Source organism: Kryptolebias marmoratus, linkage group LG8, assembly GCF_001649575.2.
Source record: "Kryptolebias marmoratus isolate JLee-2015 linkage group LG8, ASM164957v2, whole genome shotgun sequence".
NCBI lineage: Eukaryota > Metazoa > Chordata > Actinopteri > Cyprinodontiformes > Rivulidae > Kryptolebias > Kryptolebias marmoratus.
In genome coordinates this window covers 11,401,150-11,428,020 of record NC_051437.1, presented here as the reverse complement: position 1 = coordinate 11,428,020, position 26,871 = coordinate 11,401,150, and the positions used below count along the sequence as shown (strand labels likewise).

The window sequence follows — 26,871 nt, the reverse complement described above, 5'->3', positions numbered from 1 at the left end:
GGGACACGAGAGAAACTAAAAGCCATAAAGAGACACGGCGGCCCAACAGATACTCTCTACAAGATGTGTTTTTATTCAACTCACAGTACATTCTACAGATGCACACGTGTTACATCACCTTAATACGACGGACTCTTGTAATACCTCCTCTTAAAAATGATGAATTGGTCCTAAAAAATATAAAGGATTAAATTTAAAGTCACCAAAAACTGTACATTATTAAAAATTCACTTAACACCACATTTGGTTGTCATGTCTTTTTCTTTTTTTTTTTTTTTTTCCTTTTTTCTATTTCTTAGGGTAGGGGAAAAAAAAAAAAGTTCAGTGTAAGAAGCGAGTCTAAATAAAATCCAGACCGTGGAGTCGTCCCGTCACCTTCGTAGCCGTGCGGCATGGTGCGGCTCGGGAATCGATCAGAAGGAATGTGAGACGGCGCTGCGGCGACGGCGCTCGTCTTAAAACGAGAAAAGAGGTTCCCGTCTACCGCAGCCACTTCCTGGAGGTCTCCGTGTTTCGGTTCAAATCCTTTTAAAAGCACCTCGGCTGGGCGTCCGGGCGGTTTCACGCGCGTCTCCTTTGGGCCGGAGACAGGTTCAGGAGCTGAACGTTCGCTCTTCGCAGGCGGGACAGTGAAATCTAACGCTGAAAACCCCTTTACCTTTAGAAGCCAGTGTCTTTCACACAGCAGCGGAAGGTAGAAACAGAAAAGGGTGTGTGTGTGCGCGCACTAGTGAGGACATGGTCACGTGTGCGTGCACGACTTTAAGTGGAGGTTATACAACATCTACTTGTGACGGTCCAACAACAGGTTCCTTTAAGTGTGACTGGCCTTTTTCATAGATCGTCTAAACATTTCTATAGAACATCTGTACACATTCACTACGAGCTATTGCTATTAAATAATCCCAGCTATTGTAGGCTTTGTTTATATTTATATATATAGAATATTTAATAAAAAATATACTGAGCCAAAAAAAGTACTTCTAGGCATAAGACCACGTGACGTTTCCACTGAACGGGTGAGAAAGCGGAGCCGAGTTCTGCGGGGAGTTCGGATCCGTTTGGTGGTGCTGAGGAGGTCCTGGCTGCAGTCCGGTGACCGGTCTCCGACCTCGAGGGGGGGCGGCGGGAGCTAAAATACTCGAGGCCGTGGCGCCGACCGGAGGCCTCGGCATGACGCGGGGGGCCTCAGGGTGAGGCAGGAGAACGCAAACGGCGAAAGGGGAGGCGAAGATGACGAGACGTGAAAAGGTTGGAAGGTGACGATGGACTCGCTCTGAAACGGGAATGGGTTCGAGTTCAAGCCGCGAGTTGAGCCTTTAGAAAAGATTCGACCTGTCGAGGAAACGATAACAGACAAAGAGCCAAAAGTCTATACATATATACCTATACATGAGATAATACATGTGGCTGGAACAAGCTCCAGGCAGTCTTAGCAGTAATGGAGAGTGTGTGTGTGTGTGTGAGAGAGTGTGTGAGACTAGGACGGTGACAGCACCAACAGTTGGTCTGCAGCCCCACCATCAGGGCGGTCTGCGCAGGATCCTATTTGTCCTTGTTTGAGTAGAACTCCGCCCAGCGGCTCTCGAAGAAGCGCCTCATCACGTGTCCCGCCAGCCCCACCTCCGACGTGTCCTCGTTGAAGAGCTCGCAGTTGTTGAAGACCAGCTGAGCGTCCGCGGCGAACTCCTCGCAGCTGAGGTACCTGGGACAGGTGGGCGGAGGAGGCAGGGCCGAAGTTAAAAACCGACAACGCTAAATGTTCTTCAGAGGAACATTAAGGAACGTTGCTCGTAAAGGAAACAAACAAAGATAAATAAAAGCTAACACTGAATAGTTTTTCTCTTACACTCCCTGCAGCAGCCTTTCCCTCATGGTGAGGAAGTCCATGGGGTTCTTGATGATGCGGCGGTAGCCCGGCACCAGTCGTGGATTGACGGGTTCGAGGAACGGCCAGGCGTCTGCGTGAGCCTCCATCTCCATCAGAATGATCCTGAAGGGAATTAATAATAATAATAATAATTTAAAATTACTTAAGATTCTGCTCGTTCTGCGCGTGGAACGTCTAAACGGCGATGGACTCACTCGCAGAAGGTGAGGTCGGGTTGGTTGCGGGTCGTCATGCGCCGGCGTTTCGTGCTGCCTCCTTCCCCGGAGTAACGGGACGAGGACGACGACGACGAGGAGGAGGAAGACGGCGCTGCCGACGAAGGAGCAGCGGCCTCTTTGTGTCGCGTCGTCATGCCGCCGCTGCGTCGTCTCGTGCCCTCGTCCTCCGAGCTGTCGTCTTCATACCTCTTCTTCAGCCTGGTGCGCTTTTTGGACGAGCGCTGCGTATCGCCTTCCTCCTTAACAGAAACAGAAAAGCAGTGAGCCGACGGCCGCAGGGCGGGCGCGCTTCCTCAAACTACACCGCCAGACGTTTCGCTCAGAAAGGAGGCTCTGACCTTAGCGACGCAAGCTGGACAAAACCAGTCTCCCTCCGGCACCTGGGTGATCTTTGGCCGCAGGCAGTACATGTGGCAACCCCGATCGCAGCTGTCACACAGCAGCAGGCAGTCATCGTTGTCTCCCTTCTTACAAACCTGACAAGTCTATATGAAACAAAACACAGATTGAAGCAAAATTAAATAAATAAATCTGAGCTCGCTCTAAGATTTTGGGGAAACGGCGCTCAAACAGTTTGCTGTCAGACATCTTACCACTTTAGTAACAGATCTTTCCCAAGCGATGGCCTTTTCCAGCTGCAGCAAGCAAAGGCAGAGCTGTGGGGCGCTGCGGCAGCGGTCCAGGGCCTGCCGCCACGTTCGCAGGCGAGACGTGATTTCACTCTCCAGGCTGGAGCAGGGAAAACGTTAGGAAATAAGTTAAAGTGACGTTCAAGGCGTCTTCTGTAGCGTAAGGGTGACGGTGTCCCTCCCACCTGATGACGTCCATCGGGTGCTCCTCCCCGGGCGTGGGGGTGAGCGGAGCCAGGCGCATCACCTCGGCCGGGTTCCACAGCGGCTCCTTCAGGTAGCGCCTTTCGATGTTCCTCTCCAGGTTGGCCAGCCGCAGAATGGCCAGGTCTAGCGGGTGCGTGGCGATGCGAGGCAGGCCCGACCACTCCTTCTTGGTTCGCACGATCCAGTCGTCGCGCGGGTCCACGTCGTGCTCGTAGTACTGCAAGTCGTCGCGGGTGGAGTCGGGATCTGGGATTGTGTAGGGCTAAAAAAAAAAAAATTGATGAAAGGTGAGAACTAAAGACTGTATTTTGTTGGAATATATGACTTTTTTTTCAAACTTTTCAAAAGATTACCTGAAATTCAGGCATCGGTGTTTCTGTGCTCATCTCAGCCTCGTTTAGGGCCCCCTGAGGAAGGGCCTGGAAGGAACAACAAAAAGCAAAATCAGTTTTTCACATTTTGAAACACTGAAACCGAGTTGGACTTCGCACGCACAGCAAAACACATTTCACGGTCGGCTTACGGCTCGCTTTGAGCGTAAAGAAACTGAACTCGAACCTTCAGGTGTAAGTCAGCAGCAACGACCCGCTGCTCGAGGTCCTCCACCCACTGAAGGGCGCTGACGTCCGTCTCCATCGCCTTCTCCTGCACCTGCCAGGGCTGCTGCAGCGCCTCCAGCAGTGCGTCTTTGTCGTCCGGCTTCGACTCGAACAGTGGATCTGGTTTGAAAGGACGCGCGCGGTCAGGAACGGGTCAAGGCGCGGAGGTGGGCCGACTCGAAATGGGTAGAAGCAACTCACCTTGGATGGGCGTGGTGCACATCTCCACCAAGCTCTCCATGTGTTTGGCTAAATGCTTATGTAGCACCTTCTCTCTGACGCCCCTCGGATGGAGGGACTGTAAAGTGTTATAAAGTTCCCCAGGTTCTTTAATCCACCACCACCCACGCACCATCGCTGGAAACCAAACGCAGAAGAATTTAGCGTCAGATGAATTTTACAAAACGAAAAAAGGGGGGAAATAAAATTGATTTGTCAGCCTGCTGATTTGAAATCAGAAAGTACTTACACGCAGGGATAGGCTTGACCACCAGCTGCGTGAAGAACTGCTGCTCGAGCTCCTGGAAGGCAGAGTTGGGTGGGCGGCCGCGGCGTTTGGCGGCGGCCCCTCGGGGTCCTCTGCGGGCGGGGCTGCTGCCTCTGCTGCCTCTCCTGCGCCTGCGAGCTGGCCTGGCGGGAGCGGCTGGAGGAGGAGCGGGAGCCGCGGGAGGAGCGGCCTCGGGCACGGAGTGAGCAGCACCTGCGATGTCCGGCGGCGCTGCCGGGGCCGCCAGGTCAGCGGGGGCCAGGCTCGGCAAGAGCGGTTCGGGCTGGGGAGCGGGGAGAACGTGTTTAGATCACACAGGGTCAAGATACGTTTTAAAGTTTGAACACGTAAGCGCTGATTCCTGTAGAGGCTGACCTGCATGAACGGAGCAGCGAGCGCCGGCAGAGCACTCGGCACCTGAAGCAGCAGTCTGGGGGGTGAGCTGGGCGAGGAGGGCGAGGCGGCCAGCTGGGGCTCAGTCAGAGAGTTGTCGTCACACGGCTGCTTGGGGAGCAGATTGAACCACTGGCCTTGTTTCTCTGCCATCTCTTTGACGGTTTCTTCAGGGCGGTTAGCTGTTGGAGCATCGCCTGCTGTCGAGCCGATGCCGTTGGTCGCCGCCGCTTCCGCCCCCGCCGCGGCCCCCTGTGATTGGCTGAGCCAGCTCTTAAAGGCCGCCTGCGTGAGGTCTAACAAGCCGCCGTTCGGCGACCCCGGTCCGTCTTCTCCCACGGATCTGGCGCTGCTGCGGCGCCGGCGGCGGATCTTTGCTGTGCGGAGGTGCAGCTCCACCTCAGGCTTGATCTTCCGAGGGCGCCCGCGGCCTCGCTGCGTGCTCATGAGGGATGCGGTGCCGGGGAGGGGGTCCTCCTCTGGAGGGAGCGTCTGGGCTGGAGCTGGGGTGGCCGAAGACTGAGAGGAGGTGGGAGGGGCAGGGGGAGTGGTCGGCATGGGAGCCTCCTCCACTTTGGGCTCCTTTTTGAGGAAGGTCACAGGAACATCAGCGATAAGAGCCTCACCTGAAGCTGTGAGAAAAAGATTGTTTTTTTTAAAAAGGTGAGAGTTTGGCATGTTTTACATTTTCATTGGTTCTCAAACTCACTCAGCAGCTCTTCGGGTCCTTCAACCAGAATCCCTCCAAGGTGAGGTAGAGCCAAGTATCTGCGGCGGTAACGGTCCTGACCGAGCATTATGATTCGCATGGAATGAGACGACTGTAGCAGCTTCTTACGGAAAAGCGCTTGGCGCTGCGGATGGTCAGAGTTAAATACAAATAAATTAAATATAAATCAAAGCGGATATATGAAGTGCTGTGTCTGAGTCGGATCAGCCCCACCTTGGTTAGCTTATCTATGTGCTTTTCAAGTTCTGGAATGCTGGCGTTGGTAGGACTCTCACTCTTTAGAAAAGAAAAATCAAAAAATCAAAAGTGAGGCAAAGAAAGAAGCAAACTGTGATTCTGAAACTCTGGAGGGGACACACACATCACTGAGTTTGGGCTCTTCTTTGCGTGCTCGCCGGCTCCCTTTCTCCAGAATCAGGGAGCTCTCCTCCAAACTGTGGTTCTCTTCTTCAGCCACTCTGGCGCTGCGTCTCCTCTCCTCAAAACACAGCTCCTCCTCGGAGCGACCCGTGCGACGCGCCAGGGCCGCCTTAAGCCTGGCGGGGGGAGAGGACAACCACAGGCAAAGTTAGTCTCAAATCTCTTAAAATTGGCTAGTATTTGAAGAAGGAAGCAACACAAACATACTTGCGTAGCTTCCCCTCGATGATCCACTTGTTCTTCCTGTAGGTTGTCATGTTCTCTAATGTGTTGTCAATGTCGCTAAAACAGAAATGTATGCACATAAGCAAACAAATGTTGCAGAAATAATGAGATGCAAGCTCAGAACGTGAGCTTCCAAGCCTCACCACGTCACGATGTTGCTGCTGTTCAGCTCCTCCACCAGGTAGCCCAGGATAGCTGCCTTGGTGTCAGGAGGCAGGACGTGGAAGGTTTTGGTCCTCAGCGTGTTGCAAACCTCCGTCTCGTAACCGTGCGATTCCAAATAAATACGTAGGGCTTCTGAGACCGTGCTGCGGGTCAGCTCCAAGTCCACAAGCTTTTCTCCAAGAATCTTCACCGACTGGACAATCAGAGGAGAAAATTCAATATACGTTAAAATAGAGCCACGCAGATTGTTGATGTAATGGCGCTAACAGTGAAAGCTGATCACACACCTGATAATAAGACGGCAGGCCTGGATCGTGCAGCACTGCCTCCACCAGCTTTATGAGCAGGTCCTGGACTTCTCCTTGGCTGTCGCCCAGGCCAAGCAGGCCTTCCTGCAGAGCAGCGAGGCTGGGAATGTCCTTGGGCACGTCGAGACCCACCACCTTCCCGTAACCGTGCAGGAACTCGACCACGGCCAGGCAGTGTGCAAACGCCGTCCCAGAGAGGACCAGACCGGGGATGTGGGACAGCTCGGGCAGGGGCTGGAGGAGGGAACGTTCACAAGAACGGAACGCAAAATTGTTTCGCTGGGTTTTGCCAAAAAGACAACAATGATCTGAGCTGAACTGAAAGCTCACCTTGTGATCGGTGAGACACATGTCCTCCGTGGGCTTCTTCAGCTCCTCCGTGATCAGCTGCTGCCTCTTCCGCTCCTCCAGACGCCTCTGGGCCTGGGCTCTCCGCTCCGCTGCCCGTTTCGCGGCCAGAGCAGCCTGAGCTGCCGCCTCCGCCTCCGCCTGCGCCTTAGCCAGGGCCTTGGCTTTGCTCCGGGCGCTCACCGCCCTGTTACTCTGGGCCGGCTTCTCCGCGGGCGCCTGCTGGGCGGGTGAGGTGGCCTCACTTTTCACCGACCTCCGGCGGCCGGGCTTTTTCAGCTCTGCCACCGGCTCGGAGTTTGTGACCGGCGGGGCCGCGGGGTCCGTCGGTTCGGCCTTCACCTCCAGGAGCTTGGCATCTTGCTCGAGCTGAAAAGCCACAGAGAGAGATGAGAAGCTGAGGACATTGATGCAAATTATTTTACAGTTGTGACTGTTAGGATTATCCTGGACCTTGGCTTTCTTCTTCTCCTCTTTCATCTTCTTAACCTTTAAATCCTCCTTTCTCTTAATTCTTGCCTGTAAATAAATAAAGACACCAAAATGAGGGTGAGATCTGAGTAGTGTGACACTTTAACACTAAAAGCAGCCCGAATGACGCACCTTTTTTTTCATTTTCTTTTTGATTTTTGCCAGTTTCTCCTTTTCCTCCTCTGTAAGAGTTTCTGTAGGAGCAGGACACCAAACAGCAGTCAGCTGAAAGCCAAGCAACACAAACAAACAAACGACTCTTTAACTCAACGTTCACTCACCCTTGGTCTGGAGTCGCTTCAGCAGCTTGGCGTCCACTTTGCTGAGGAGGTCGATCATCTTGAATTTGGGAGGTCTACCAGGGCGGCGAGCCTGGCCCCTCTTCAGGGCTCGGACCCTTTGAGGTTTTTCTTTATCCGGGTTTGGAGGTCGACCGCGCCGCCCGGTGATGGCCATGATCATGGAGGGAACTTCCTCGTTAGCCAAAAGAACCCACTTTGCGCCCTGGTGAACGACACAAACATGTCTCATGCCGCTCAAACACCACAAGCGTAACTCTCAGAGGGTTTCTAATCAAAATCCTTCACAGCCAAAAAAATGTCCACACAGAAGAAAAGACATTTTTCAGACCTCTGATGTTTCTCTTTCTTCGTAGAAGTCTCCAACAGGCATGCGCGGACTGAAGCTGAAGTGCTCTCTGGTAACCACGCCGTCCGAGTGTCTCTTCAGGTACTGGGCGAAGAAAAAAGTCGAGGTTATGACACAACGACTACAAAATCATTCACGACGCAGTCTGACAGTTATACGCTTTACAGGGCCTTTTTAGGGTGTGGGATTAAAAAAAAAAAAAAAACCAAAGCAAAAAAAACAAACAAAAAAAACCATTCACCTTGATAATTTCTGGAAACTGCTTCATCCTCCTTCCACAAGGAGTGTAATACCAAGTCTCCCCCTTCATGCGGTTCTCAATTTTCTTCACACGAATCTCCCTCTTCCAGCTACAAAAAATAAAATTAAATTAAAAAAAGGTAGTTTATTATTGGATTTCTGTCGCAGCTTTCAGGAAACGTTTGGGTTAATAAGATGGCGTTAGTACCTTCTACCTGTTCCTTCCAGATAAGAAATCCCATTTAAAATAAATGAATAAAGATATTACAATCCTTTTAAGTAAATATGCCTTCAGGAATCTTGGCTCACTCTTCAGGATGCAGGTATTTTTTTTACTTTAAAAGGTCCCATTGTTACGTTCCAATTAGGAGGGACAGTCCAGCGCTTTGAGTCATTTACATTTGCTGCTGCTGCGTGACCCGATTTGAATAAAGGATGAGCTGCCTCACATCTGCCTTTAAAGTCCTTTCATGAACAGAGGCGTTTGTGGCTGACTCATCAGTTAAGGTGCTCAGGTCTGCAAAATGAGCCCAACTTCTTCAGTACTGTGCTCTATACGGACTAGAACCAAATAAAAAGGTTTATTCTGTCTTTAAAACAGCAGAATGGTTACCCGTGCTGCAGAGGGAACTGGACCTGCTCTTCTGTTGCAACCCTCCTCCTGTTCGATTCTCCTGTTTAAGATGAACACAAACAGGCTCAGAAACAAACCCTGCTGCTGTGAAGTAACAACAATAAGCACAACAAGGAGTCCCAACGAGACAAAAAACAAGAACTTGATTCGTTACCTGCAGTGGAGCTGTCGTCATCATTCTCGTCCCCATTGTCAGCAGTCGTCTCGGCTTCTTGGTTTCGTGCGGCCTCCGCGCTTCCCTCTTGGTCTTGCTTCTTGACCCTCCTTATCTTTTTGGGTTTCTCGGCAGCTGCGCTGACGGCCGAGACGTTAGCCAGAACGGCTTCGATTGCGGCGGTTATCGGATCCACCTCCTGCGTGAGAGAACCGGCCTCCCCCGACGCGCCGGCGGCTTCTTTCCCATCAGCCGGGAGAGATTTCTTCCTCTTCCTGCCCCTTGGCCTTTCCTCTTTGGCTCCCCCCTCTTCGTCTGCCTTTATTTTCTCCGCTTTGGACCTTCGAACCCGTGGCCTCCGCTGGGCCCCTTCGGGAGCTGAAAATTATAAAAAATTTAATTAAAATTTTAGATTAAATTAATATTGCTTTAAGAGTGAAGAAACTGGCTTGAAATAGGACTTTTACAAACCTGTGGTTTTAATCAGTATAACCTTTGAAACTCGAGGTCTGCGTGGTTTTCCTGGGGTCGCAGTCTGCTCAGAAACTGCTTGGTGTCGGTGGACAGTGGGGCTGTCTGCCGGGGTGCTGCAGGCCACAAACTTCTCCTCTTTAATCTTATAAAACGGGGTCGCTGTCTCGTTAGCGGTGGTCTTGATAATAATGCGTTTAATTGAGACTGGGGTATCATGACCACTCTGCTCCCACTTCGTTTCAGGACCTGCCAGAGAACCACATGTAGGGGCTTAAAAACAGACAACTTATCTGTCTGTACAGCTGTTTATCTGGACAATGTTCTCCCTTTTTAAAATAACAGAATAACCCTTAAAGCACCACTTCTGGTATTAAATCTAACAAAAAATTCAGAAATGTACCTTGAGGAACTGGCTGAGATGATGTAAATGAATGGGACACAACACCTGAGTGGACAGGAGGCTCCTCAGTCTGAGAGGTGGTGTTTAAAGATGACTCCAGCGTAGAGTCTTCTGTAAGATGGCTGCCATTCCCCATCTGTTCCGACTCAGAAGGCTCTCCTTCCCTGGTCGAGTCCAACGTGTCATCCACAGAAAAGCTGCTCTCCCTTGTGCTGTCACAGGACACGCTGTCGAACTGAGACGTGTCGAGCTGACTGGAGTCGCCTAAAAACGAGCTCTCGCCACCTGTGAGGGAGGTCTTCTCCAAGACAGAGCTGGCATCGAGCCTGGAGGGGGTGTCACACGTTGAACTGTCTTCGTAGTAAGAGGCGGTACAAGAAGAGTTATCGAAACTTTGTTCTGCGCTCATGTGTGGAAACCTTGTGGTTTTAGGCTGAGGGGACTTTACGAGTAACGCCGACTCTGCGGTGGGGTCCCCGTCCGCCTCTGAGGCGACACCGATCTTCACGTGGGGCTCCTCAGAACCTGTCTGTGTGTTCTTCAGGTTCGCATCAGGGATACCTGTGGTTTGTGAGGATCTTCCTGGGAGGTTAGGGAGGGGTCTGTGTGAGCTGATTTCTGTTGTTTTTGTCTCGGTCAGTTCCAACTCTGATGTTCTGATTATGCCCGAATCAACCTGAGGGAAGAGGTCCTCTGGTTTCCCATTCCTTCTGTTTTCCACTGCGTCGAGACGGTGAGGCTCCAACTTGGGAGGCGACTGCATCTGTACAGGAAGAGTGGTGGTGTTTAGAGGATGCTGCCTGGAGTCAGCTCTAGAGGAGCTAATTATGACCGGAGGCACAGACACCAAGGCGGGAGGGTTGGACACGGGCGCAGTCCTGGAGGCTTGAGTGGTTACAGGAGGTAGGGTCAACAGAGGTCGGACTGTAGGGCTGTCTTGAGTTGCACGGAGGGGCGAGGTTACCAACCCCGGTGGCGCCGACGCTGCAGGAGCAGCGGAAAGGCCTGCGCTAAAACCCAGAGGAGTGTATGTCTGACACCAGGAGGCTGGCGCAGGTTCAGAAAGCTTGCTGCCAACTGAAGGAGTTTGTGCCGCAGGAGATGCAGATGCTGACAAACAAGAGCCAGGTAATGCTGAGGTTGAAGATCCACATTTAGACATCTGATGGGGACCTACACGGGGTGGTGTGGAATTTGCACTCGCCGATAAAGCTGCGGGTATTAATCTCGGGGGTGCGGGCTTTTCGTGCGGCCCTACAGACGCGTCAGTGGAGCAAGGTACCTTGGACCCGTGGACCGCGTGTTTCTCTGGAGATGTTACAGGTGCAGAGTAAGAAGAGATGGACACTAAAGCAGGAGGACAAATAGTTATAGATGGTCCAGAGGCTTTAGGAGGCAGTGCCGACTTTGTCTGATGAACCAAAGTCTCGGATGAAGGTGAAGCTGACGGACCCGAAGAACCTGCTGCAAGTCTAGACCTGCTCTCAGTCGAAGCAAGAGACGTTGACAGCTTTGAGGGAGCTACAGGCAGGGAGGACGGGGCTTCCTCTGGCAGACGCTTGGATTTTTCGGGGTATATTTCAGGCGCACAAGAGGTGGGGGGTCTGAGGGCTTGTACTGTTAGGGGAGGTGAGGAAAGTCTGGAAGATGGAGTACTGGGAGGTCTTGACATTTGTGGGGACACGGGCTCAACGTCACAAGGTGAAACTACGGGCGCAGATGTGGGAGATCCAGACGAAACGGAGACCCCGGGTGGTGATGAGGCTTTTGCTAGAGACGCCAAGGTTCCTAGTTTCGATGCAGAGAGGGGAGACGACACACACGGGGGACGTGAGGCAACGACAGAGTCACTGACAGCGGAGGTCATCTCTGGGTGCGGCGCTGCCGGCTGATCTGAGCGATGACGATGATCACTTTGAGGACTCATGTGGGCAGAGGAGGGTTTTGGTTGGTAACTGTCCGTTTTTGGAGACCTCTGGGTAACAGGTGCTCTTTCACTGCCGTTATAGTTCGTGTCAGTCTCCTTGACGGGTTCCCTCGAATGGCCTAAAAGTAAAAAAAAGTAACAAAGTCAAAACTAAGAAAAAACTGAATGAAGGTAAAATAACAATAATATTTGCTCTCTTTCTTATTTCTGATACCATAATTGGATAAAAACAATAAAAGTCTAGCATGCCTTGAAGAAATGCACATTGCCTGCAGATTCATGCCAAAGTTTTAAGACTAAAACTATTTCAAGACAGAGCTGTAGCCATAGTGGTAAAACCTTGAAATTAGGCTGTATTCACACCTGACAGTACAGTAGAACGGTTTGACTGGGGACCAAAACGTAAACATTTGTTATATTATCAGCTGCTGTGGTTCTCATTCACACTGCACTGAGTCAATCGAGCTAAACCCTTTGAGCAACCTGTTTCCCCCCTCGCCTGTTGAGGTGCCGCACCAAGAACAACTGAAGAAAACAACACTGGAACACTGAGACACTGAGTGTAACTTCCTTATTCTGGAAAAGTAANGGCGGCGCTGCACTGAGAACTACTGAAGGAAACGACACGAAAACCTCTGAAGAAGACAAGGAGCGCAACTTCCTTCTTCTGGAAAAGTAAACAAAAATGGAGCGGCGTCACATTTGATCGGTTTCAGGATTGAAATGACTCCTTCCGGAGCCATTTCTCCCACTAGTGGTAGAAACGCGTGTTTGTTTTGGTTGTATTTACCCAGAATGCCCTGTGCTGTAGTCCGCTTCCTGCTTTTAGAGCGGTCTGTGGTCCACTTGCGTTCACATACGCATTCGAACCGCGCCAGAGTTCACTCCAACCGAACCGAGACCGAGGTTTTTAGGCAGACCAGAGTTCGCTTTTTGGTCCGCATCAGAATTCAATTGCACATTCACACGTCTTCAAACGAGCTGGATTGTTTAGGCAAACAAACTCGAGTTCAATTAAAGCGGACTGAACAGGGCTGGTGTGAATGCACCCTTAATGTTACGTGCCATCTCATGCAATACTGCAAGATCCCACACTCAAAGTCTGGGTTGTGAATGAATCTCAGCTACTACCACGCCAAATTTTAGATCTACATCTGTAAAACTGAGTGAGTCGTAGGCATTTCTGTGCTTTTGAAGGTTAGCTGGTTGTTGCGGGCATCTTTAATTGCGTTCACTCCAGATGTACCGCTGATAATTGTTTCCTGCGAGTTTCATTAAAATTGGTCCAGGGGTTCATGAGATATTTTGCTAACAGACAGGCACACTAACACACACATACACAAGCAAAAACCGTATCGTCTGCATTCATCTTTTGGCAGCGGGCAGTAAATATTCAGCAGACACTGGCTGCCAGTAGCAAACCATCTGGACTGCAGTTTATTTTCAGACAGCGAAGAACAGCCAAACAGCGACACCTACTGGTCAACGTTCGTAACACTCTCAGCACTTGGCTCAGTACTTGACAATCAAGTTTTTATAAGACTTCAACATTTCTGAGATACTGTTTTGTAAAAAATACAATATAAAGCAACATCCAAAAAGTAATTTTTCAGCAAGATTATCAGCAGAAATGGCTACATCAAATATGATGAGGGAGAAATAAAAACACATGACCGGCGTGACTCATGTCCTGGCATTAAAAGGAGGAAATGGGATGTAGAATAGCAGATTTTGACGTATCAGTAAGTGGAGGATAAGCTCAGCGATGAAACACTGTCAAAATGAAGAACTAAGCATTTTATAGCACAACTGTAACCGCCTGTGCCTTTGAGAAAACCGATAAAAAAAAACAAAAAAACAAGCGTTACCGTGCACTGGAGAAGACATCCCCATAGTGGCGGCGTGGGGGCTCCGTTCCCTGGCGTGACCCCTGGGTGATCCGCCATCCTGCACTGACGGTGATTTAATTGGTGTTGGCGACATCCCCGCAGGCAGAGGACTGCTGGCGCTCCCTGTGCCTGTGCCGTAGTGCTGGGGGCTGCCGCGTGGAGGAGTCAAATTCTGGGAGGCTGGAGGAGGCACCATCTGAGCCTGCCCGTAAGGCTGAGACTGCTGTGGCGACTGCTGCTGCTGGGGGGACGGCACGGCTGGGCGATGGGACTGATGCTGGTAGAGGGGCATCCCGTTCGGCATCAGGCCATAATGCTGCGGTTGCTGGTGCTGCTGGTGGTGGTGGTGATGGTGGTGTGGCTGACGGTGGGAGTGGAGGTGCTGCTGTGACGGCTGATGGGCGGGCTGCTGTAGGGGCTGCTGCTGGTGGTGCTGCGACGGTGTCACACCGGAGTGCGCCTGACTCTGGTAGCTGCCGTACAAGCCGTGGGGCTCGTAGCTCACCTGCTGCGCGCTGGGGTTGGTTCTGTTCCAGTACTGGTTCCCCGTCAGAGGAACGTTGGCCGAGCCTGCAACGGGGGGCTGGCGGGAGCCTTCGACCGCACCGTTCAGCTGGTACTGTCCCTGACCCTGGAAGTGGTGCTGCTGCGGCTGTGGAGGCGGCGCCATGCCTGGCGCGGCCTGCTTCTGGTGCAGCCCGTGCCCCGCGGACGCACTCACGCCGGGACCGTACTGAGGGTGCCCGCCCCACAAGTAGTCGTAGCCCACACTGCCCGGGTGGCGGCCGGTCATGTGTGGGTACGGCGCCGACGGCGGCGGGTGGGAACCAGGCACGCTCGACCCGAGTACAGTAGTGACGCCATTCACATTCATTTCACCATTCATATCTGTTGGATTCAAGGACAGAGTTTATAATTGAAAAGGCCTGCAATCGTAAACGCCAGATGTTGATAACTAAACATCCTGAACAATCCGGGTTAAGAAAACATGACAACAGGAATGAGCAAAGACTTAAAAAGGCCACTGTGCAGCAGCAAGACTTCATGTGTTATTATAGTGTTTCACAGAGGATATTACATACACTTGTGTCAGTATAATGAGCCATTAGATACATGTTTATCATCAAGGCTGCAGCTCTGAATCTATCCCCTATAAATGCACGTAAAGGACAGAAATACTCACTCTTCCCCTGCTGAGCAAAACTCACGGAGGACCCGTTAGTATAAAGAGAATCCCCTGAGGAGAGTTTCAGCCCTGAGTTCGGTGAGGAGTGGGTGCCGTAGTTGAAATGATTATTTGAGTCCATCTGAATAGAAATTACAAACAAACAAACAAACAAGAGGAAATTAACACCTCCTCCACCTCCATGGGTGAGCGCCACAGCAAAGACGGCTGCCGCGGCCGGAGAAAGGCTCGTCAGGGAAAAGAAAAAAAAAAAACGAGCAGCGTTGCACGAACACGTTAATTCATTTTACTCCGTGGAGACACGGGCGGTAATGGGGGCCATTTCCTCAAACCAACGTCTTTCCAACCCGCGTGCGCTTCTCCAACAACAACAACAACCACCACCGCCGCCGCAGTTAAAATGTCGCAGCCAGCAGGAGCCAGCAGCGGCGGCGGTGGATGCCAGGCCCCGGCGAGCGTAGAGGACAGGTGGAGAGTTACGGCAGGAGCTCATCGTTAGGGGGCTGATAAAAGCGCTGCTAACAGGAGCGGCGCGCGGCGTCAACGGTTTTCCACGTAACGTTACAGCCCGAAGCACAGCGCGTGCCGAGTCGGCTGCTAACGCTCGAAACACGGGCGGGGAAATAATAATAATAAAAAAAACAAACAAACAGCCATAAAAAGAGTGATTCGCTCCCCCGTGGTCCTCCGGGATACTTGGTTTCCTAATTCAACAAGGCCGTTGCAACGTCAGGCGCTGCGTTAGCTTAGCCGTGCCCCCAAATGAACCGAGCATCATTTTAAAAGCGCTGCCGGGCGGCTGTGCTAACAAATGCTTCTTTTTTTCTAATATATTAGTACTAAAGTAAGATACGAGCCCGGTACACGAAAGGCTCCCCTCGCTTATCGGCGCGGAACACCGAAAGAGAAAACGATAGTCGCGCAGCTCCAAGGTTATTCAGCCGGAACATCACAAAAGAACCTCGCTAACAGACGCAAGCTAACTAATAGCATCCTTTAACGTTTATCCGGAGCAAGCAGGCTGCGATGCTAGCCGCGTAGCCAGGTAGCAGGTACCGTAGCCACGCTGGTTCGGGTCCATGTCGCCCGTCAAGAAGCGCAGGGAAACCAGGTGAATGAAAACAATTCTCAGCCGGTTCGCCAGCAGCGACGAGCCCGAACACAACAACAGAGCAGGAGCGGAGACGCTCTCCCTTTTGTTCCCGGGCTAACCGTCAGCTAGCAGCCAGATGAAGTTACAATGTTTATGCTGCAATTTCTACAGAGCATCATCCTCCCACACCGCCGCCGTCCGAAGTTTCACCGATATTTCACTCAAAGCTGCCCAACCTTTCAAAGGTCCTCGGGGCTCGGGAGGCGCAGGCGGCCCTCGTAGCCCTTGTCTTTGCGGGTGAAGATGACACGGTGATAAATAATAAACAACTACCCCCCCCTAACCTTTGGGTTTTAAATTAGCAAACATGGCTGGTGAGGTCCGGTGTAGCCATGATCACAAAACAGAGCGAGCTGGAGACGCGTCAAGCCCCGAGCGGCAACCCGCACACATCCGGTAGGAAAGCTTCCCAACGCGGCCAGGAAACGCGACATTATCAACCGTATCCGCAAAATCCACATCGTAGCTTGTTATTATTAACGGTGCCTTGTGAGTTTTACATCGCCCCCAGAAGCACGACCGAACGATAAACCAGGCATGTGCTTTTATTTAGCAGTTGATGAGTGGCGTGCTTTTATTTTAGTGGGGCGCGACGACCGGAAGTCGCGGCCGCATCAACGCCAGCTTCTCCTAAATGACGGGGAGGAAATCGGGCCTAAAAGAGGAAGTATGCTAATATGCCTGTGGGCCGAAAACCCTGCAGGTTTCTGGGTCCTACCGCCGAACCTTTAATCCCACTCAAAAGTAAAAATATTTTAACTGAATGAAACCAGGTCTACTTTTATGGGACAGCTGACACGATGCTCAGCTGAAACTAACTTTAGCACCATTTTTAATATAAGCTAAAGGTGTTTGAACCTAAACATTTTACTATGCTGACATTTTATTTGTTTATCTTTGCAATAAAATGGAATCGATCAAAGCTATAAATATGAACATTTAAAACAAACAGTTGTTCATTTTGGACATACAGCATCCATAAAATGCTGATTTGTCAACTTTTTTTCTGGGTTTTAAGCATAAAAATTGTCCACAGATGTACAATAATTTGAAAGACTTATTGAAATTTAAGCATACGCAGCACTAATGAAAGCTTGTTTTTATTCAGTAACTACATATTTAGACACGCCTGTCCAGCATTCGTCAGGGGATGCTCCAGCACCCCCCACACCCTCAATTCCCACTCCCTGCTCCCATAACTTTCTGTAGATTAAAAAAAAAAGTCAGTTTACTCAAAGGGAAAACAAAACAAAGCATCATAATGATTCTTAAACAGTTTATTAAAAAGATGTAGACAGTAAAAAAAAAAAAAAAAAGAAAGTTTCCACTGTAGAACATTACTCATCTCCCTTTACATTTTATTTTTTGTATTTCCCCCCCTCCGACAGTGCAAATATGATTTGGTCGTCACTTGTTGCGGTTTTGTTCCGATGCTCCCTCACCTGCGAGGGACGAAAAGAGAAGCCAACAAACCACGTAGCGTTGGAGGCCGAACCAAGCTGTGAGCCCCTCGATCAGCTGAAAAAAAACAACATTCGCCTCCTTCTGTGAAACGTGCACGTTAGGCGGGTAATGAAGCGAGAGCTGATGAGACAGCAAATAGGTAATCCATTAGTACAGTAAGTGATCACTGGAAAGATGCAAAGACTTCAGACTATTCCAATTTTACAAATAATTTACAAGTAAAAGGGAAACGTGTAAGCTGTAAGGTGAAGCTGTTACAGATACTGGCTTCCCGAATATGTAATTTACAGCACATGGAAGGCTTTAGAGGAACCCCGTCAACAAACGCAGCTAATTGTTTAAACCATGACACACACTACACTTGTCGACAAACTTTAAAAAAACAAAAACAAAAGAACAACCCACAACATCAGGAATGAGTGGGCCCGGTCGCTTTTAAACAATTCATCTGAAAACAAAATTGCTAATTTTTGCTCTCAACATACATTGCTCAGATGAGTACAAGTACAGTTTTTATTTTTATTTTTTCGGGTTTTTTTTAATCCCCCACCCAACAAATGAAAAGGTGTGCTTAGTTGTAAGATTCAACGTTAAAAACAAGATACCCGAAAAGGTGCAGTACAGCAAATGGACGTGGAGATAGCTGCTCTGTACAATACCATGCAAATCAACCGTAAGGAGACTGACTGATCGAAGAGTTTGGAGCGGAGGCTATGGATTTAAATATGGCTACTGACTCATATGTACAGCCGTTTGTCACTGCCTTCAGTTTCAACATATACATTTCTTAAAGATTCCTCTTGTCCCCTGTCGTTTTGTTTTCTTTATAAAGTCTTCAGGTCTTCTACTCCAAGTCTGGCATCTCTGAAAGTGAAAAAAAAAAAAAAACAGACATCATGACATCCTTCGGTCACAAATTACATCTGAAAAGGCGGCTTGAGCGAAGGCTCGTGAATACTTACTCTCATCGTCACTATCTGCAGAGTCATCCTAGAATGACACGGGGAGGAGGGGGAAAATGACGTTCAGAATCGTAACACAAGACTGTGTGACATCTGACGGTTATTCAGTTCTGCCTAATGATGATTTACTGATAACCGCGAGCAACAGTTTGAAAGGAAGCGGGGGTATGAAAGGACTCTTACCTCATCGGCACCGTCTAGATCAGCCAAGTCATCCTCGCCTCCCATGTTGTTCATCATCTGAGAAGACATTAAACCTCCGTTAACAGAGTCCGCTGAAAGATATGCTCGCACCATCCTTTAATGTGACAACATACAGATTAAAGACCAGCATTTCCAAACTCCCCTCCCCTTTCTTATGGCAGGGATAAGTCGATCTAGACTCAGGGCAAAATGAGCTTCTAGTGCCATTTCACCCCTCGTGACTGATGTCTCTGCTGCTGACAAAGGGACATAATGAACATGCATCAGAACAAGACCTGGGCTACGTTAGGGTATCCTGACATGCGAGAGATTTGGACCGCTCTAGAAGACGGCGCCCGTGCTGTCCGTCACCGGCGGCGATCTGGGTAGTTTGTGCCCCGTTTCAAGTGGTGCATCTGCTCAGATCCAGCAGCCAAACCAGCTTATGACTGCTCTGAGACCGACATAAATAAAACGAACCTGTCGCGCTGACGAGGTCCAAATGTGATTATTAAAGTCACTGCGTCAGCTGAATGATAAACAACAGGCTCTGTGGTACTTTCTGGTGTTTTTATAATGTCTGATGCTCATTTATATTGTCAAACTTGGATGGCTCGGGCAGGTCATCCCTGATGTCGCGTTTCTTTTACCTTGGAAGTCTGAGCTCCGATCTGGGAATGACGCCAGGCCCGACTGAACTGAGCTGCAAGTCAGAAAACTAGCATGGTTTCTTAATAGTTGTGCCCAGTGACCAGGCTAACTACCATTAGCGATTAGAGATTTGCATTTATTCAAACACGCTGGACAGCTCCACGTCTGAGATCCAAACTACTTTCTTTTACTGAGTGGAAAGGAAAAAAGTCTGCTCTCCATCACGGACCATTCATCCTCGATGACAGGACGAAGACAGCAGAGCTCTTTTTCAGACTCACTGAGCTCCGCTGTAACAAAGAACGCTTCAGAACGACATTCATCTCACCATTTAACAGATCTTCATATAACAGATGAATATTTCTAATTGTTATGTTTTTATGATGCTATATTATGAATTTTATTTTGTCTGCTGCTGTGACAAATTGATTTCCCTCAGGGATAAATAAAGCATCCATTGATCCATTTATCAACTTTTTACAAGGTCAAGGCTGGTCAGGAATTTCAGGCCTTTCCCGAGTCAGAATTCCAACTTTGAGGTGACTATTCTAGTTCTGACTTGGAAAACCCAACTTCCAAGTACAAATGAAAACATCATAGTTTAAGGTGACCTCCTCTCGCCGGAAAACACTTTACTCCCTATTTATGAGGAGAAACTCCTCCCTGGCTGTTCAGCATCACTTCTACCCGGGTCATACCCCGGCTGACTGAAAAGGAACGCGCCCCGCACCCGGGCTCCGGTTTGTTTCGTTTTCCTCACTTCTCAGCTGTGTTTGAGACTCACCTCCGTACAGACAGGGAAATTATTATTTGTTTGTTTTTTTAAAGTTTAGGCATATTTTCAGGTCACTGGCATAAATCCAAGCTGCTTACGTCTGAGAATTGATCAAAGTTGCCGATCTCCTCATCCGAGTCGTCCTCCCAGTCCTTCCAGTTGTTGAAGTCGACACTTAGCCAACTCAGCTGTGGACACAAAAGACCAATGATGCTTAGATGAGCGCTTTTAAAAGCAAAAAAATCTCATGTTAAATAAATTAGTTGTGGCCGAATGGGTCCGGCCCTTTGCCAGTTCAAACAGGACCCAGCTTGATCCTGACCTAACAGGCCGATCGCAACAAAATATTTGGTTTGGACGTCAAACAGAGAAGATGACTGAGGCAAAGTGACACATTTCAGTGGACATAATGGCTGCAGGTCTTTCCACCTGGATCTGCTCATGACATTCTAATGTTTTCCTTTAGTTGCCTCATGCTCTTAATGCCTAAAAATAATAAATCCAGATGAATATTTGAACCCATCTGTGTGTATGACTGACCTTAGCCTTCTCTTTCGTTAGCCTTGGCCATGCCTTCCCCGGCTGAGCTTTCCGTAGATAGCACAAGACTGAGCGGTCTGTGCGTTTGTGTTTGGATTGCTGCATTAAGTCGGAGACAAAACAGAGAAAACGTGTGACCACCCCTCGCAGAAATTCATTAAAAACCTGCGGTACTGTCAGCTAATGCAGTCTCGGAAGGACCTACGCTCTCGTCAATCGCGTCGAAAAGGTCTATTTCATTCTCCAGCTTAGCGTTGTTGGTTCCACCGATACAGCTGGGGGCACAAGATAAAGAACGGCGTTTCAGTCACACTCATGGATAAGCTGTAAGTGATCGGCTTGTACGTTAAGAGCCGAAAAGAGGAAGGCTTACCTGAAACCACACTTTGTTTTGTCAAAATTGACCGCAACATCTTTGCTGTCTGCTACACAGAACTCTATAAAAACCGAGTCCCTCCGGTCGTACCATTTGGCTGTTGCTGGATGCCTGCGAGGAAACAGAAGACACAAAGAGACATTTTTTAACTCTTTATGGCTCCTTCACACTGAGCATCAATCAAATAAATAAAGTGTCCAAGTCTCCCCATCGTCTAAAAAGACAATCTGAACTTTTGACCCCAGTCAAACTGATTCATTTCAAAATCAAGAGGCAATGATGTTTTTTGCCCATGTTTGTTCTCTGTCTGTCTGTGGCGTTAGCAAAATATCACATGAGCCAGTGAACACGTTTTAATGACAGTACCAGAGAGTAATAATTCATGTTCAAGAGGGCCACCAAAGCTAATCAACAGAGTCCAACATGAGAACGGCTTCGACTCAGTCAATCTGGCAAATATCGAGCTAAAACTGTGTGTGGTAGTAGCTGGGAATAGTCTTCAACACGTTCCCTGATTACTTTTCATGATCTCACAAAATGATTATAACGCCATCCCTTCTCACGACACGAGTCTAAATCATGCACGAAAGGTGGAGGACAGTAACCATTATTCAAGGAATGCGAGGCCTTTTGGGGTTTTTTTGCACCGAATCCCACCATTTTAATGTCGATGTTTGCTCTAACATTCAACGGTTCGTGAGATTAAAGGTGCTGCCGAATATCCACTCAGCTGCCATTCAAGTACAGAAGAGGAAAGAGACGTCTAACTGAGGTCAGTAATCCTCAAAGACCACCCGGGCTCCTCTGTTTTGTCCTGTCCTGCAGCGATGTCCAACAATTTTTTAAATAAGTTCAGCTCTTGGACCTGTAATCTGCTCAGTATACAGGAGATTATCACAGCCCAGACTAAATTATTATTATTAATATATACTACAAGTTCAAGTGCTGCTGCTTTATCTTCAAACTATCATAAAGTTGCCACACAGCCTCAAGTTACACATTGTTTTTGCTAACAGGAGTGTGTCAAAAGTGAAATATCTGTGCATACTCAAGCATGACAAGTCAAATGTGTTTAAATTTCAAGCCATTCAAACCTAGCTTGCGAAATGTAGCTGTAGACAACCATACCCAAGTGATCACTTCCTTTGTGAATTTAGCCCTAAATGCTTTAGTCTGAAGAAGTTAACGTGGAAGCTCTCAGCAAAGTTACCCTATAGACTAATACATATAAAAAGTGTTTGAAAACTAGCATCAAGTCATTTAACGTCTCTGTAAAACAACGAATCGGAGGAGAAGCCCATAAGGGATTGAAAGGGCGAAATTTCGCTGTTAGAAAACCCAGATTATTTAACTAGTAATGCCGGGATTGTGGCACCCTACACAGCTCTGGTGTTAATCTGATGGTAGCCTGATCCTGAGGTCTCAATGGGCGATGCTAACAAGCTAACGTCCGCCACGCGGTGACCCAGAGCCACCCCAAAAACAAGACAACTTTTCAGCTAATGGCGGACAAACCCGGGCACATTTAGCATACCACGTTGTGTCTTATAACCGGCTCTCTAAGGCAGATAGTTAACATTTACAGTTTCTCAATTCACAGAGGCAAGGCCAGCCTCCTGCCTTCGCGAAAGCATGTTGTTAGCCGGGTAACGGCAGCTAGCTACGCAAACCGTACTATCGCACTTTTCTTACGCCGCGAACTCGCGTTTCCCGCTTCCGACTTACATGTCTCTGCGCGACGTGAGCTTCTTTGTCGCAGGTGAACCGCTCTTTTGAAAGTATGGGTTAAGCCCGTTAAAGGGAGGGAGGAAAAAGATCCACGCACAAGGACCTGTGTGCAGACGCCTGGAGCTGGAGGACTCTACGCCGGATTTCGTTGCGTATCCGGGGACGAGAATGGGAGGACTTTACGCAAGCGGAACGAACCAGACGTTTCTAGAGCTTTCAGGCGCAGCTGCGGGTGACGCTGTTTACAATTAAAATACAGCATATTTCAGTAAAACGCAATTCATTATCTTTCTGAGCGAAGGTAAAACACCACTAATCACTGCTGATTAAAATGTGTTCATGTGGAACTAAAAAAATATGAAGCACAAAAAATGTACAGCAACTCTGTGGTGTTGTTTTAGAAGAGTTTCAATAAAGTTTTGAAGTTTGAATTCCGCAGTTCCTTAATTAATCAATTGAGACAGATTTTATTGAATGTTATGAGAGTTCAGAAACTATTTAATCATTTTTTTCACTTTAAATATGCACAGAAAAACACACTACTCCCTTCAGAAATGTTAAATATATTTTTAGTAATTATTCTTTAATTATGTAGGTTTGTAGACATCAGGTCATTTTGTGCAGAAATAAGAGTTTACTCAGCTCTACTACAAACAATGTTTGATTAAAGTAATATATACTGACTTTTAAAGACCTTTCCTCACATTAAAAATGCATTTAGTACATAAAACAGCTGTTTTTATTATTTAAAGGGACGTTTTCCGCAAATAGTCTTAAAATAATTGTCATTCTGGTCCACATTTCCAAACCACACAGCTGTCAAGACAGACTTACTCAGACTATGTGTGAGACTAATGGTTAAAACCTTTTACCACAACAATAAAGTTCATTTTTGCCACTTGTAATGCTAACAACAGAAAGGCAAAACACTGATATTAAATACAATGTCTTTATGTGTTACCATAAAAGTGTCAACATTCAGTGAGTAGCTGTTACGTTGATGCAAATCACAAGAAAAAGCAACATAAGACGCCAACACACCAAGGCTGCAGACTAACTCACACTGTAATAAGTGATGCTATTAATGTTACATTAATAATAACAGCCAATTACAACTTTGAAATGTTTTTGATCATTTCAGGTTTTGAACTAATTACCAATGAATGCTCAATTTCTGTTTTAATTACTATTTTTGGTAATAATGTTATTGGTATTTAGTTGGATGTTTAATCAAGAACATCACATTAATTCCTATGAATATTATCTTAATCAGTGGTTTTACTATCATTTTTTATGAATTTCTTTCATGAACAAGGCCAGAAAAGTACAATCATGTTTGTATTTTAGAAAAGATTTGAACATCTGTGCATCTCACGTGCAAAGCTGATATTAAATATTTAATCTAGATGTAAATATGAACTTATTAGGAAAGTAATAACCTTTACACATCACTAAAATATATTTAGTTGACAACTTGAACGTCTACTGATGACTAAAGTATATCTTCTTTAAAAGACTAAATTTAATTTTGCTGTTAAAATGAACACAAGTGATTTATTCTGGTCAATAAACCTGCAACTATCTGAGCTTCTTCTGAATTTTCTGATGTTTATTGGTTTAGAGCACTGACAGGTCATCAACCTGCGTATAAACTGTGGCGTGTAAATAATCTAAAACAATATAACAGGAAGCAGAGAGTAAACGTTCACTAACACTGCTCAACAAACGTACCCGTCTGTTCTTCCTAAAAAATTACAAAACAGAAGTAAAACCAAAGTTTGCAACAAACCACAGGACATCTGGAACATTGTTCTGTGACAGATGGGACCTCGGTACGTTTGGAAACCAAAACATGTTTCTAACATAAGGTGATGTAGGTTTACCACTGAGAACTTAAACTAAGATTTCATTTTTCTCCCCGTGTTCCCCATAAGAACTGCAAAAAGACGACGTGTAATTTCACCAAGCCACAACTTTATTTCCATCTTGGGTATAAATTGTATAAATGAGCTTAAATCAGCAACCTTTCTTCAACAGGGTCCCCCTTACATCGTCAACTCCTGCAGCGAGACAAAAAGCACAGATCAGAGCAGGTTTAAAGAAAACAAAAACACTTCTTACAGCTCCAAGGGTTTCTCTCTCTTCTCAGGACAGAAATGTTGGCTTCAGTAGACTCAGAAGAACGAAAGTCACTGTATTTCATCATCACAGAAGAGTTCTTGTCTTTATCTCTGGTAAGTCACCTATAGTGGCTGGCTGAATCCAAATAACTGCATCTTAGAACCACAGAAATAAAAGCCTGAAGAGCTCACCATAATAGCATTGACGATGTCGTTGTTGTTGTTTTTCAGGGCGCGTACGGCCTTTGCCCGCGACACATTGGCTTGTGACATGACGAGCTCGATGTCCTTGACCTCAACTCCGGTCTCGTCAACCTAGAAAAATTAAGGAAAAGGTGAAGATTAACCGTCTCTTTTAGCAGTTAAAGTTGTGCTCATTTTGCTGCAATTAAATCGCGTGTTACCTCTTCTTCTTCGCTCTCCTCCTGTACTGTGGGCGTCTGTGTGTTTTCCTGGATGTTTGATACGTTTTCTCCTGGCACCTTGAACTTTTCTGCAGCGGCCAACTGAGCTTGCTGGGACAGATCTTCAATCTGTGGCACAGAGATATTGTAAAACAAGAATCAATGCATGATAAACAACAATTATTTATTGTCAGCATCAACACCTTTAGATGAATCCTTAGAGTAAAGCGGTTTTTGTTTTGTGGAAAGCACAACATACATAAAAATATCTGGATTTGCTGCCGTCTGGTTACCTTGGCTTCACCGAAGACGATGTATGTGTCTGACGCAGGACTCTTGTACACATCTGGTTTGGTGATGACAAACAAGATGTTCTTTGATTTGCGTATGGTGACCCTGGTGACCCCTGTGACCTGCCTGAGACCGAGCTTTGACATTGCCTGCAAAGAAAGAACCCAACAACCAAAAAAATTAAATCAAATGTGTCTAAAAATAGAAAGAATCTGGTTTATCTGCGAGTCGTGATTATTACCTTTCGTGCCTTCTTTTCACTGCGGCTCTGTTTGGCTTTGCTGACGGGTTCCTCGTCTATTTCAGCAGCTGCTGCAAGCTGCAGGACAAATCATTTGTTGTATAGGTTAGCGGGTACTTTACAAGAACCAAAATGGTTTAATAATAAACATTTCTTCATTTCAGGACACAAAGGCTGGCTTCAATAGGCTCAGAAGAACGAAAGTCACTGTGTTATTCATCACTGAAGAGTCAAAGACCAACATCATCTGCACAGAACGTCTGATGGATGGAAGGCCACACCAGGGAACCCACCATCAGCGATCACACCGCAGTCCTACCTGGGCTTGTTGTGTCTGTGTCTGTGCAGAGTCCTGTTCTTCCAGCTCGGGAACGGAGTCATCGCTGTCCGACTCTGTGCCGGATCCTGCAGAAGTCACCAGACGGAAAAAGAAAGTTAAACAAAACACACCCACAACTCATCCTGAAAATCAGCAGCAAGAATAATGTGATAAATGAGGCACAGAGCATCTAAACCCACCACTACAACAGGACCCCTGACGTAAGAACATGCCTAAAATCTGTGTACTTGTTGAAAACATAACACCACCTTCATCTAGGATCACATTCAGCAGACTGACAAGTCATTTTTACTAAGTCCATAAAAGTAAGAATAAGTAGCAATACTCCACAATGTGACAGCAGCAATTCAAAAGCACAACTATCATTGGTAAACCAGGAACAGACCATCTCCAAGAGCTACAACAGTAGAAATCATAAGCCAAAGCTGATCCGTACTTCAAAAGCTTGACTTTAACAAAAAAAATTAAATATCTAAGCATCCGAAAGATTTCCAAAAATGACAGCCAGGAAGAAAAAAATGTTGTCAGACAGATACACACAAGAAAGAAAGAAGAAAATACCCTCATCGTTCTTGATCACAGTCTCCACCTTGTCTGGGATTTTAGCAGGTGTGGGTGCAGGTTTAGGACTGGCAACAGGATTTGAGGGAGCAGTGTTAATTTTCTCAGCTTCAGGCTTGACGGGTGCAGGTTTTGAGACTGCCTCAGCAAAGGTGAGTTTACGGGAAGCTGGGGGAGGAACAGGTGGCTCAACCGGAGCAGGTTTTATGGGAGCAGAAGAAACCTCAGCAGCTGGCTTGGCGGCTTTAGGTGCCTCAGCAGACACCGCCTTAACTTCAATCAATTTGGGCTCAGCAACAATCTGAGGTGCTGGCTTTTTAACCTCACTTGGCTTGGCGGCTTTAGGAGCCGCCTCAGGAGATGGCTTGGCGGCTTTGGGAGCAGCCTCAGGAGATGGCTTGGCGGCTTTAGGAGCCGCCTCAGGAGATGGCTTGGCGGC

The 26,871-nt window shown here is 47.7% G+C and overlaps 2 protein-coding genes and 2 non-coding genes across 13 annotated transcripts in view; all 4 read right to left on the bottom strand.

The window, feature by feature from the left end:
- Positions 1 to 250: 250 nt before the first annotated feature.
- On the bottom strand, positions 251 to 22,700 carry LOC108232043 (bromodomain adjacent to zinc finger domain, 2A). 5 transcript variants are annotated; one of them, XM_017409556.3, is made up of 30 exons: positions 15,973 to 16,165; positions 14,641 to 14,764; positions 13,437 to 14,345; positions 9,642 to 11,687; positions 9,239 to 9,487; positions 8,768 to 9,145; positions 8,593 to 8,653; positions 7,981 to 8,089; positions 7,722 to 7,823; positions 7,373 to 7,595; positions 7,224 to 7,285; positions 7,074 to 7,139; positions 6,603 to 6,989; positions 6,252 to 6,506; positions 5,943 to 6,157; positions 5,782 to 5,856; positions 5,516 to 5,690; positions 5,368 to 5,430; positions 5,134 to 5,278; positions 4,407 to 5,056; positions 4,014 to 4,314; positions 3,746 to 3,901; positions 3,504 to 3,664; positions 3,299 to 3,364; positions 2,924 to 3,207; positions 2,703 to 2,838; positions 2,448 to 2,594; positions 2,086 to 2,348; positions 1,850 to 1,993; positions 251 to 1,705 (listed from the first exon to the last, which is right to left on the bottom strand). In XM_017409556.3, the coding sequence occupies exons 2-30, from the start codon at positions 14,762 to 14,764 to the stop codon at positions 1,546 to 1,548; spliced, it is 8,112 nt and encodes a 2,703-aa protein (XP_017265045.1). In that variant the 5' UTR covers positions 15,973 to 16,165; the 3' UTR covers positions 251 to 1,545. The 5 variants fall into 5 exon arrangements, with proteins under 5 accessions (XP_017265045.1, XP_017265046.1, XP_017265047.1 ...); XM_017409557.3 differs by having other exon boundaries at positions 1,546 to 1,705; positions 2,086 to 2,345; positions 15,973 to 16,166; XM_017409558.3 differs by having other exon boundaries at positions 1,546 to 1,705; positions 9,687 to 11,687; positions 15,973 to 16,166.
- A 1,729-nt stretch (positions 22,701 to 24,429) lies between these two features.
- The window catches only part of naca (nascent polypeptide associated complex subunit alpha), a 9,458-nt gene continuing 7,016 nt past the window's right edge, over positions 24,430 to 26,871 (bottom strand). For 2 of the 6 annotated variants that reach the window (XM_017409598.3, XM_017409596.3), the window contains exons 4-10: positions 26,433 to 26,871; positions 25,851 to 25,936; positions 25,532 to 25,609; positions 25,293 to 25,439; positions 25,000 to 25,128; positions 24,788 to 24,910; positions 24,430 to 24,535 (exon numbers count right to left, since the gene is read on the bottom strand). In XM_017409598.3, the coding sequence (XP_017265087.1) occupies positions 24,521 to 24,535; positions 24,788 to 24,910; positions 25,000 to 25,128; positions 25,293 to 25,439; positions 25,532 to 25,609; positions 25,851 to 25,936; positions 26,433 to 26,871 (1,017 nt within the window). In that variant the 3' untranslated portion in view covers positions 24,430 to 24,520. The remainder of the gene's footprint in view (positions 24,536 to 24,787; positions 24,911 to 24,999; positions 25,129 to 25,292; positions 25,440 to 25,531; positions 25,610 to 25,850; positions 25,937 to 26,432) is intronic. The other 4 variants (XM_017409600.2, XM_017409601.3, XM_017409597.3 and 1 more) reach the window with 3 other exon arrangements.
- LOC112450311 lies at positions 24,616 to 24,690 on the bottom strand. The gene has a single exon (XR_003038884.1). It is a non-coding gene; the product is annotated as a small nucleolar RNA SNORD59 (small nucleolar RNA).
- LOC112450312 lies at positions 25,687 to 25,760 on the bottom strand. Its single transcript, XR_003038885.1, has one exon. It is a non-coding gene; the product is annotated as a small nucleolar RNA SNORD59 (small nucleolar RNA).

Bases quoted from the DNA above. Each gene is read 5' to 3' on its own strand.
- LOC108232043 (XM_017409556.3), bottom strand. From the start codon at position 14,764: ATGGACTCAAATAATCATTTCAACTACGGCACCCACTCCTCACCGAAC. The intron at 14,346-14,640 runs GTGAGTATTTCT...TGAATCCAACAG, and splicing joins TTTTGCTCAGCAGGGGAAGA to ATATGAATGGTGAAATGAAT. The intron at 1,994-2,085 runs GTGAGTCCATCG...AATTCCCTTCAG, and splicing joins CCCGACCTCACCTTCTGCGA to GATCATTCTGATGGAGATGG.